Genomic DNA, 11,911 nt, shown 5'->3' on the forward strand with positions numbered 1-11,911 from the left:
CTCTGGGGCACTGCCACACCCCTCACACCCCTCTGGGGCACTGCCACACCCCTCACACCCCTCACACCCCTCTGGGGCACTGCCACACCCCTCACACCCCTCACACCCCTCTGGGGCACTGACACACCCCTCACACCCCTCTGGGACACTGCCACACCCCTCACACCCCTCACACCCCTCACACCCCTCTGGGGCACTGCCACACCCCTCACACCCCTCTGGGGCACTGCCACACCCCTCACACCCCTCTGGGGCACTGCCACATCCCTCACACCCCTCACACCCCTCTGGGGCACTGCCACACCCCTCACACCCCTCTGGGGCACTGCCACACTGCCACACCCCTCTGGGGCACTGCCACACCCCTCACACCCCTCTGGGGCACTGCCACATCCCTCACACCCCTCACACCCCTCTGGGGCACTGCCACACCCCTCACACCCCTCTGGGGCACTGCCACATCCCTCACACCCCTCACACCCCTCTGGGGCACTGCCACACCCCTCACACCCCTCTGGGGCACTGCCACACTGCCACACCCCTCTGGGGCACTGCCACACCCCTCACACCCCTCTGGGGCACTGCCACACTGCCACACCCCTCACACCCCTCTGGGGCACTGCCACATCCCTCACACCCCTCACACCCCTCTGGGGCACTGCCACACCCCTCACACCCCTCTGGGGCACTGCCACACCCCTCACACCCCTCACACCCCTCTGGGGCACTGCCACACCCCTCACACCCCTCACACCCCTCTGGGGCACTGCCACACTGCCACACCCCTCTGGGGCACTGCCACACTGCCACACCCCTCACACCCCTCTGGGGCACTGCCACACCCCTCACACCCCTCTGGGGCACTGCCACACTGCCACACCCCTCACACCCCTCACACCCCTCTGGGGCACTGCCACACCCCTCACACCCCTCACACCCCTCTGGGGCACTGCCACACCCCTCACACCCCTCTGGGACACTGCCACACCCCTCACACCCCTCTGGGACACTGCCACACCCCTCACACCCCTCACACCCCTCTGGGGCACTGCCACACCCCTCACACCCCTCTGGGACACTGCCACACCCCTCACACCCCTCTGGGACACTGCCACATCCCTCACACCCCTCTGGGGCACTGCCACACCCCTCACACCCCTCTGGGGCACTGCCACACTGCCACACCCCTCTGGGGCACTGCCACATCCCTCACACCCCTCTGGGGCACTGCCACACCCCTCACACCCCTCTGGGGCACTGCCACACCCCTCACACCCCTCACACCCCTCACACCCCTCTGGGGCACTGCCACACCCCTCACACCCCTCTGGGACACTGCCACACCCCTCACACCCCTCACACCCCTCACACCCCTCTGGGGCACTGCCACACCCCTCACACCCCTCTGGGGCACTGCCACACCCCTCACACCCCTCTGGGGCACTGCCACACCCCTCACACCCCTCACACCCCTCTGGGGCACTGCCACACTGCCACACCCCTCTGGGGCACTGCCACACCCCTCACACCCCTCTGGGGCACTGCCACACTGCCACACCCCTCACACCCCTCTGGGGCACTGCCACACCCCTCACACCCCTCTGGGGCACTGCCACACCCCTCACACCCCTCACACCCCTCTGGGGCACTGCCACACTGCCACACCCCTCTGGGGCACTGCCACACCCCTCACACCCCTCTGGGACACTGCCACACTGCCACACTCCTCTGGGGCACTGCCACACCCCTCACACCCCTCTGGGGCACTGCCACACCCCTCACACCCCTCACACCCCTCACACCCCTCTGGGGCACTGCCACACTGCCACACCCCTCTGGGACACTGCCACACCCCTCACACCCCTCTGGGACACTGCCACACCCCTCACACCCCTCACACCCCTCACACCCCAGCCAACCCTCCAGAGAAGGACAGTCAGCAGGATAGTTTGCTGTAGTGAGTCACTGGCCTGGCAGAGCAAATGTGTTACCTCATTCAGCGCTGAACGTGTTCTGTTTTTGTTGACATACTGAGAGCTACCACACTTAGGACATGTGCTGACTAAAATAATCCCTTTATCAGGAATTCAAAGCACTACAGCTATTAACAACATATCACAGGCAGTGAATCATAGGAATTGGTTGTTAGATTCAGGTCTCAAATGGGATGACTTATCAGTTTCAGTTTTGTCTGTAGCAGAAGACATAAGACAAGATAAAAAAGTAACAGCCTTCAGATATAGAAATGAATGTGCAGAATGATCTTCCCAACAGCTGTCTTGCAAATTTTTCAGTTAAAACTGAGACAAACTCAAAGAGCCTGCTTTTGGGGTGGTGGGTACTCTCTTTAAATAGAGACTCAATGGCACTTTCTTTAAGAGAAGACTCCTAACACCCTTGGTGTAAAGACTTGTTTCCTGCTCTGAGTCTTAAATTGTGGTCAAATTTAAAATTACACAATCAAGGAAATACAAGAAGATGTTTGTAAGAAATTACTGTGTAGATAGAAATAATGTATAATTCTGGTATTATTCCTGCTTCTTGATAATTTAAAAATATTTGAAATTATTCTAAAAAACAGATAACAGCAATTTGATCTAGAGGTCGATCTTATTCGTTTATTCTTCTAAGCCTCAAGAAGACTAAGAAAATTTCTGTTTACATTCAACAAAACGTCCACGATATCTCCATGTTGATAAGGTGATTTTTATAACGCTCCGGCTGGCATTGACAAGCTTTTTTTAATCTGTTGTGAGTAATAAAATCGCTAATTGACAACCAGGTTAGATTAAGATTACCAAATGAATAAAATGTGACTCCTGTATTAGGCCTACCCTGTGTCCACAGGCGTCTTCAAACCAAGAATCTGAAATCTACATTTATTTTTAGTCTCCAGCACAGTCAAATCCCTTCGCAATCCCGCTCTGTTCTTAAAATGAAATCTCATTATCCAATTTGCAGGTCTGCGAAACATTGTGTGGATCGGCACCTTTGATTGGCGCGTTGCCCGTTTCTCGCTTGTTGTATGTTGCAACCACTTAACGCGGTGAGGGCCCCCCTACATTACTTATATTGCGTGCGTGTAGACACACTCGGCCGCAGTCGTCTCCCCCGAGCACCGAGAGACAAGATGCACGCTTTGGTAAATGCGTTTCTGCGCTGCCTCTCGCTGCTCCTGCCTCCCCCCTGGTTTCAACTCGGCTTTTGCTGGTGGGTTGGGGATGAGTGCAGAAAGACGGTGCTGCCCAATCCCAGGGCTCGTTTCAAAGGGAGAAAGCCTCTTACAGATCAGGAAGTAAGAGCAGAAGACGCTCCCGTCCCCTCCTCTTCCCCTAACACTAGGTGCGTCTCGCTAGCAGTCGCCTCCTCGCCGCCCCCGGGATCTCCTTTAGGGAGAATCTGGGAGCTCTGGCAGGCTTTTGAGCGTAACCTCGGGGCTCCGCTCGCGTTCCCCCAGCGCTTGTCCCCCAAGACTTGGGGTTCACGGAGCACGTACGCGGTGGCTTGTGCGAGCACCGAGCGAGGCACGTCCGCACCTGAAGTCGGTCAGGAGGCAACCGCGAAAGAGGAACCCGGGGATTTCGCGGTTCTGGCGGAGGCTGGGCTCGCTAGCCCGGCGATGGAGACGCCGAGCCGCCCGGAGCCCGGGTCCGAGTGGGAGCCGCGGGGCCAACAGCTCCAGGAGATGGGGACCCAGGTGAAAATCCGCGTGGCTATCCAAGCGGCGGAGGACGAAGACCCCGAGGGCGACCTGGTCCCCGATCACCTGTATTTCAGAGGAGGCAGCTGTAGCGAGGACGAAATGGGCAGACACGATAAGTCCAGGTATATTGTTGTCATTGTAAAATCAGTGTAACTGCCGTAATTGTAAACAGGCATACAGTAAAACCAGTTGTTTTAACACTTGTTACGTTAGTGTGGGTGTAAATGCGTTGCCGATGTAAACTGTAAAAAGGGTAAGAACAGTTTTTAAACGCCGGGAGTGTCTGGAGGGGATCTCCTCTTCGACCACCTGTATAAACGCATATCTTGCCCAATGTGGCGGGTTGACCACTAAACTTGCAAAGCGAACACCGTCGGATGACATCTGAGGGCGAGCGCTCTGTAACGGTGTCTTCTGCTGTAACCTTTAGTCGTTTCTAAACCGAATATATTTAGAGCATCCAGATGTGAAATTGCGGTGCCTCTAGCAAGCGTTTATTTTTAGTATGGCGCAATTGTTTTCTTGTTCAGCATTTAATCTGATTAAATTGGCAGCATTTACGTCTCCGATGCTGCGTGTTTTAACTGAGGTTGCATATCTGCTAGCTGTTTAAATGGCGTTTTGCATGGGGCCTGTAGTGGGTAGGAAACTGTTTTGGGGAATAAACAGTTTATGCTTTGTGCTGCGTAAAAGAAATGAGCATCGCCAGATCCGACAGACTAAACCAAGACAGCGCTCGCATTTTCACCTTTTAGCAGACAAAAACCATGCGGTGCCCTAAACCCTGTTTTTATTCAGTACGTTCTTGAAGAATCCTTCCTGTTTCTTAAGCTTTTCATATTGGTTACTTTAACGCGTTCTCCAGGTGTGAATGCTCGGGATTTACAGCACCTCAGTGGTACACTAGGTCGTCGTCCTGTTTAGGGGTGTTCTGGTAAACGGGAGAGATCCACCCCGGCAGTTTAATCCTCAAGGGCGCACATCAGCATTCTTCTACACCAACTGCAACAGGCTGTGCAAGAAGGGGGTTGGTGCTACTACAGATTTCGAATTCTTTCCCTTTTATGTGGGGGGGTATCCCCCTGAGTCCCAGAGCGTTTTTAAGTAGCTAATCCTACTGGAGATGCAGTATAAGCCTGAATTTGACGACGTCATCAAACAGCTATGACGCAGATGAAAGGCGTCTCTGTAGGATGACCGGGGAGTGACCGTTTCCACACTTAAGTGTGTAGGACCAAGTATTTAATTCAAATAGCTGCGCCATGGTGGCGGGCAAAATAGTAAACGGGCTAGACCACTGAATACGGAGCCTTCTTACTGAATAGGAGACTTCAGCAGCTTTATTCGAAGTTTTTGTAACGCGTCATCTTTTGGTTATGCTAGTAACCTTTCAAAGTACAGGCAACTTAGTTCATGATTACATGTACTGGCAGGGAGTATAATTGGTTTTGGATTGGAGTGAAATATGTCGGGCTTTGAAATCTGAAGAGCTGTTAGCCATCTGATTTATCACATGGCGTCCGTGTAGAATCTGTCGCTCACGTTGCGCTTGTGGTGTCTTGTGATCGCAGGAGCCGGAGGCGCTGTGGGGGAGGCTCCGGTCTGTTGCTGTAATGAACAGTAATTGCACAGCTGGTTCTACTCTCTACCCCAGACGTTAATTAGAGCTCCCGAGGTCCACTGATGTCGAAGTGTCTGGTCTCACCTCAGGCAGGCCTGTCCTGTTGTATTTAGAAAGGGAGCTGAAAAGCATTTTCTGCAGCAGCCCTCCTCCCAGTTCTATCGATTTTCGTCGTGGGCAGAACTGATTTTACGAGCAAGTGTTACGGCAGTGTGCCTGGTGTGTACAGTTACCTTGGGGTGAACCTAGTGAATTAAAGCTTTTGGTTCATCCAGATAAAGTCCTGTGAACTGTTTGAGGAGTCAATTCAATTCAAGGTGCTTTATTAGCATGGCTGATGGGTACAATCAGTGTTGCCAAAGCAAATAAAATTAATAATTCACATGAAACAAAAAAAACTATCTACAGACATTTACAACAATGACATTATAAAATATTTACATATACTGCAGACAGAAGGAGCATTATTGGGAGACAGACTCACTGTTCCTCAGGCTGGGACAGGAGATCACATACTGGGCTGCCAGTTCAACTGAGTTCCCTCCTCCCTCTCCCAGTAGGATTGGGACCCGTTGTGATTCTGGCAGGTGTGGGGAGTCCCTGTGTACTTGGCAAAGAGGTGTATAAACACAGCAGCAGAGTGGGTGAGCAGTTTAAGATGGGAGGGGAAGTAGTCTGAAGGTACTCATGCTGTTGATACTGAAGTCCTGAAAGCAACTTCATTTCTCCCTTTATAGCTCCAGGTCTTTTAGTAGTGAACGTGTTCCAAGTTAACTGACCAAACCAAGTGCTTTTAATTTAAAAATCTTAATGTCTGGTTTATTGTAAAATTCTGAAGATTTAAATATTAGAGATGGATGTTTTTAACATGCAGCAGTTACATGTGTGCAGGTAATGCATCATGTGTAGTTTTGTGAGCTGTAGATGTTCATAGTACTGCGATTACCAGCATTTGCATAGTGTTGGAAATGTATTTCCAATTTTTGATGAAGGTTCTGTTCATCTATTCAAGGTGCCGAACCAGCAAGAAGGTAATAGGAAATGCAGCCTCTACAATGGAAAGTTAGTGCTTTTAATCATTAAATCAAAAATCTGGGTTTTCTTTTTCTGAATAAGCAAGGTACTGAACAGTTCCGTGTTGTCTTCATTTTTAAATGGTTTACAAATCCTGTGCTGGCTGTGATGAAAGCCAATGAAGTTATTGGGATCTCAACATGAGCAGAAGGATGCTGTGCCTCTCAAGGGCCAAGGAAGTCCTTGGTTGAAGAACTGAAAACTTAAATACTTGGCTCAGTGGACAAATGGTACAGAACCACTGCGGGTTGAGTCTGGAAAGTGCTGCTTTGTGGTGAGAGCTTGTTCTCTTGGCCAGTGGCGCGGGGACCAGCGGAGGAGAGAATGAGGAGGACGGCTGGCAGCCCCCCGACCCAGAGCTGACCCAGAAGCTCATTGCGCAGATTGAGTACTACCTGTCGGATGAGAACCTGGAGCACGATGCCTTTCTGCTCAAGCACGTCCGCCGCAACAAGCTGGGCTTCGTCAGTGTCAAGCTGCTCACCTCCTTCAAAAAGGTACCCTGTGCCACAAGTGGGCCCCTCAGTTTAACAGGCCTGGTCTTATTGGCCACTATATTACAGGAACTGGGAAGTGCTTAAATTATTTCTAGTCTGTATTAGTATTGCACTATGAAAAATAACTGATTGTAAAGGACTATTGTACCATTTAATTATCAGTTTTGTTAAACCTAATTAAAACCAAAATATGGAGTCCAGCTTTTTTGCTCGGTTGCAAGCTCTGCAGCTGTGTACAGGAGAACTGGGGGCTGTGGCCAAACTGACCTCGCCGCCTTTGAGCCCAACGCATGCGTGATTTTTTTTTCAATACCGCATGCTGTGGGGCTCTGCCGGCTGGAGGAGAGGCGCGCCCCTCTCTGCTGTACCCTCGCAGTGCCAAGAGGCTGCAGGACTGCTGGCAAAGTCTGGAGCCAAAGCAGTCTGATCCTAAACTTTCCCTGGGGGGCACTTGGACAACCGCACTGCTGCTTGGAGAATCTAGTCTGTCAGTTAGGCTTCCGTGGGGGTGTGAAGAAAATCAAGCCCCCAGCAGCCATCAGACATGATAATGGACCCCATTTACACATCCTTTGGATGAGACATAAAACCGAGGTCCTGACTCTCTGTGGTCATTAAAAATCCCAGGGTGTTTCTCGAAAAGAGTAGGGGGTGTAACCCCGGCATCCTGGCCAAATTTCCCATTGGCCTTTATCAATCATGGCCTCCTAACAATCCCCCTCTATAAATTGGCTTCATTACTCTGCTCTCCTCCCCACTGATCGCTGATGTGCACTATGGCTGCACATTGGTGGTGGTGGAGGGGAGTCCCCATTACCTGTAAAGCGCTTTGACTGGATTGTCCAGAAAAGCGCTATATAAGTGTAAGCTAATAATATTAAAAGTAACTTGGCAAATGTGCTAAGCAAAATCCCTATCTAACATTAGTGAAGCCTCATCTTCACCTTAGTGTAGCTCTCTGACATGTTGGCATTTATTGCACAGGGAGATGAATGAGTCTTGTGATCAGTTGCATGTACCCGCTTTGTATTCCTTTTAAAATAAAGTGCAAGCCCAACACTGTGGAATTGTAGCTCACGCCCTGCGCAGGGCCGGAAGTAATCTTTGGTGAATTGTGCTCCCTCACAGGTGAAGCACCTGACCAGGGACTGGCGGACGACGGCCTACGCCCTGCGCCACTCCGAGCTGCTGGAGCTGAACGAGGAGGGCCGCAAGGTGCGGCGCAAGGCGGCCGTGCCCGTCTTCCCCAGCGAGAACCTCCCCAGCCGCATGCTGCTGGTCAGCGAGCTGGGTCCAGCCGTGGAGAGTGAGGGCGGCAGCGCCGCCCAGCAGGAGAGGCTGATGGAGATGCTGCTTAAAGCCTTCGGGACCTACGGGGTTATCTCCTCGGTGCGCATCCTCAAGCCGGGGAAGGAGCTGCCGCCGGACCTTAAGAAGCTGAGCGGGCGTTACAGCCAGCTCGGCACAGTCGAGTGTGCCATTGTGGAGTTTGAGGAGATCGAGGCAGCCGTCAAGGCCCATGAGGCCATGGCCAGCGAGGAGGAGGAGGGGGGCCCCCCGGGGCTCAAGGTGGTTCTTATAGGAACCAAACCTCCCAAGAAGAAAGTCCCCAAAGACCGGCAGTGGGAGGACGGAGGCCCACGCAAGAACCGCTCTCTGAACAGCAGGGTGCGGGAGCTCCAGTACCTTGGCGACGACTCGGCCTGCAGCTCTTCGGAGACCGAGAGCAATCCCACCTCTCCCCGGGTGGCCCGCAAGGCCCGGCCAGCCAGCAAGCTGAGCCCAGGGGGGGGTGGCGGCTACCAGCAGAACAACCACCTCAGCCCAGGTGTGTCCCCCCGATCCAGCCCCTGGAGCAGCCCCCGTGCCAGCCCCGCCACCCAGCGCAAGTCCCCCAACACCCGCAAGTCCCCCCTCGCCAGCGAGGGCCGGCTGAGCCCCGAGCCGGGCCGCAGGTGGGCGGACTACTCCTCAGACAGCAGCCTCACGCCCTCGGGCAGCCCCTGGGTGCAGCGGCGCCGCCAGGTGGCCTCGCAGGAGAGCAGCCCTGTGGGCAGCCCCATGCTGGGGCGCAAGATCCAGAACGCCGACGGTCTGCCCCCGGGGGTCGTGCGTCTGCCCCGGGGGCCCGACGGGACCAGGGGCTTCCACGGCGCCTCCGTGGGAGAGCGGAACAAGCCTGTTGCCGTTCAGACCTGAGCCGGTGGAGAGGGAGGGCCGCCCTCCCTCCTGCCCCCTTTCGCCACACTAGTGCCGCCATCGAGACCTGGTTTTCCTGAGGAAAAATGGACTATTTGGATTCCGTTCTTTGGAGTTTAGCTTTCCTTGTATTGACACTTACAGATAGGCCACTTTTTATTTTATATAAAGCTATTCTACATGGTAAAATGGCATTTATTTTTCATAAGCTAGGAAGACCTGATATTAGACCTACAATTGTGTGTAACTGAGTGCACGAATTCCCTTTAGCCAGGTGCTGCTGACGTGGCTCCAGCTTTCTCTAGCGCCTCGGTTTAAGCCTAGCCACCACCTGACACCAACAATCAGTTTCCTGCTGATGAAGGGACCAGGGTTGTAATACTACTGGCACGAATGTGATGCTTTTCTTGGTGAAAGTAACATGTTTTGGACATGCCACTTGAAGAACCCTTGCTGTGCGAATTACTGTGGACAGTGGCGCGACATAACTGTACAGGGGTTTCGCTTCAAACAAGCTGGAGGTGCTTGTGGGTATTTTTAACCCTCAGGGGATAGAGGTTTTAATTTCAAGAAAGGTACCCACTGCATTTTTGCTTTGGTTTGTCTTGACAGTAGGGGGTGCAGGCCTGGGGGTGACCCCATAGTGCCCCATGCCCCTGTCCTGCAGCCCTGTCTCCTGTTGATCTGAGCTTTGATGCGCTTGAACCAGTTGGGAATGTCCAACAAAGCCCCCATTTGTCAAATGAATGTACTGCTTTTTCTAGCCTTTGAAAGACTATTAGTTTTGCCCTGTAAGTAAAGATGGTTTTATTTAAGAGCCTTCTCGGACTGCTTGTAATGAGAGGAAAATGCTTTCTGTTGGACATGATTCTGTAACTTTGGTCTAACTACAGTGTCACTTTCAGTTAAATGACTTTTTAGTTTTATTTTAAGCACCTTTTCCTCTTTTTGCAATCTGGTACTTTGAAGCTGGCATTTTTGTGGGCATATTTGCTCAAAGGCTGAATTGCAAAGATTCAGCAGGTACTTGTGTATTTGCCACTGATCATGCCTTCAGAGAGCGGCATGCTGGGAGTTGTGATGGAAGGGGGTCATTGTGGTTTATTGGAGGACTGTTGTTTTTGTACATAATTATGAAATGTATAGTGTTGTACAAATAAAGCAACATAAATGGAATGGTTTTGACTGATACTTTGCATTTTACTCCCTGGTTAAGAGGTCACCAACTGAATTATTACAACCCATTTCTATCTAAAGATTTGGCCTCTTTACATTTTCATGTCTCCTGGATTAGCAATTCTGGAAATCCCATACCCATGAGGAAGGGCTGGGTTGGGCAGACCAGTGGTGTGGAGACGGCGCTCTGGACTTCTAATTGGAAGGTTATGGGCTCAAATCGTAGGTGGGACTCTGTACAGGAACTGTTCAACTTAAAAGCTTTGCTCAGTAGCAGTGTTGAATTGTTCTGCCTCAGTGTTCAAGAGGTAGCCTGAATAGCAACAAGACTAAAGGTCAAATGGCCAACCGTAATATGCTGTTCAGCAATTTAATCAATACTGGAAATGAACAGGCAGACATTGCACCAAGCCTGTGTGCAAAGTTACTATACTTAAAAGGACTTTATAGCTCTAATTCCTGGGTAGATTCTACCACCAAATAGGTTTATGTAACCCACATTTATTTTTCCTTTCCCACTTTTGCTGAAATAACTGATCCTTAGATGTCTTTGGTTTGAGCATTAGTTTTGATAAACTATATAAAAGTACATTGTATAATGTCACAAAATGGGATTCCACAGGAAAGGTTCACTAGGGTCACTTTTCCTCCAGATTACAAACCAAAATCCTTAAGTGGTGTTTGAGTATGAATGCTTCTCCCCGTTTGCTCCAGGTTTGGAGTCTGGGAGGGATGAGTAACATTAAAGGAGAATGGCAAAGCGATCTTTAAATTTTGGAGTTGGGAAGAATCCGGATTGAGTTAATTTCAAACTACAATGAAAGTTGCTACCTTAGTTTGCAGTTTGAATAAATCCCTCACCCAGGGTGAGACCAGCAGTTTGTGACATGGCAATTTACAGTACTTTCAAAAAATTCATTTTGTGCTTAACTTGGAACTTGTAAAATTTTGCAATAGCAAGTTTTAATAAGTCTGAGATCAGTGCTTGCCCTTTTAAAGCAGTTTTGACGAGATGGTATTTTGCAGGCAGTTCCCTACACTGTCCAATTTTAAACTTCCACTAGGACATTTTTATCCTTTCTTGTTATAAAACAATAACTGTACTTGTTACTTTTTCTGTTCTGAAGGTCAATAATACTTTGCAGTATTAAGCCCACCCATAGTTAGTTTCATGGGGTTCACCTTTATGGCAGCAAGTTCAACTTGAATGGGACCACAGAGACTCCAGGCTCTGTTTTGGTTCTCAAACTGTTTTCCAGATACAATTAACTCCCTGGAAAATTACACAGACGTTTGACAGTGTCATAAGCTGTCAATTCATTTGGCACATCTCTTACACTTCAATACTACTTGAAACATGAAGATAAAGAACTGTTCATGCATGTCCTGCCAACACCCTGCACATGTCAGAGGACCTTAGGGAGATGTCTGCTGACTCCCTGGGCTTTTTCTTGGACTCCACTCAGCCCTTCATGGACATTGGCTGCAATGAGATGAGTGTTCCTCTCTCCCTAGTGACTGGTCTAATTTCAACAGTCATCAGCTCTTTGGTCACTATAGGTCACCTGTGGTTTCTGAAAAGTGGCATACTGACTGGGGTTGATCCCAGGGTCTGTATGTGGCTCCATACAGCTGGTTACC

The 11,911-nt window shown here is 50.9% G+C and overlaps 1 protein-coding gene across 1 annotated transcript; it reads left to right on the forward strand.

The window, feature by feature from the left end:
- Nucleotides 1–3,080: 3,080 nt before the first annotated feature.
- Nucleotides 3,081–10,270, forward strand: larp6a (La ribonucleoprotein 6, translational regulator a). Its single transcript, XM_088641477.1, has 3 exons — nucleotides 3,081–3,825; nucleotides 6,697–6,895; nucleotides 8,024–10,270. The coding sequence occupies exons 1-3, from the start codon at nucleotides 3,131–3,133 to the stop codon at nucleotides 9,092–9,094; spliced, it is 1,965 nt and encodes a 654-aa protein (XP_088497603.1). The 5' UTR covers nucleotides 3,081–3,130; the 3' UTR covers nucleotides 9,095–10,270.
- Nucleotides 10,271–11,911: the final 1,641 nt, after the last annotated feature.

The sequence above is a fragment of the Lepisosteus platostomus genome, chromosome 7 (assembly GCF_059453375.1).
Source record: "Lepisosteus platostomus isolate fLepPlt1 chromosome 7, fLepPlt1.hap1, whole genome shotgun sequence".
In the NCBI taxonomy this organism is placed as follows: domain Eukaryota; kingdom Metazoa; phylum Chordata; class Actinopteri; order Semionotiformes; family Lepisosteidae; genus Lepisosteus; species Lepisosteus platostomus.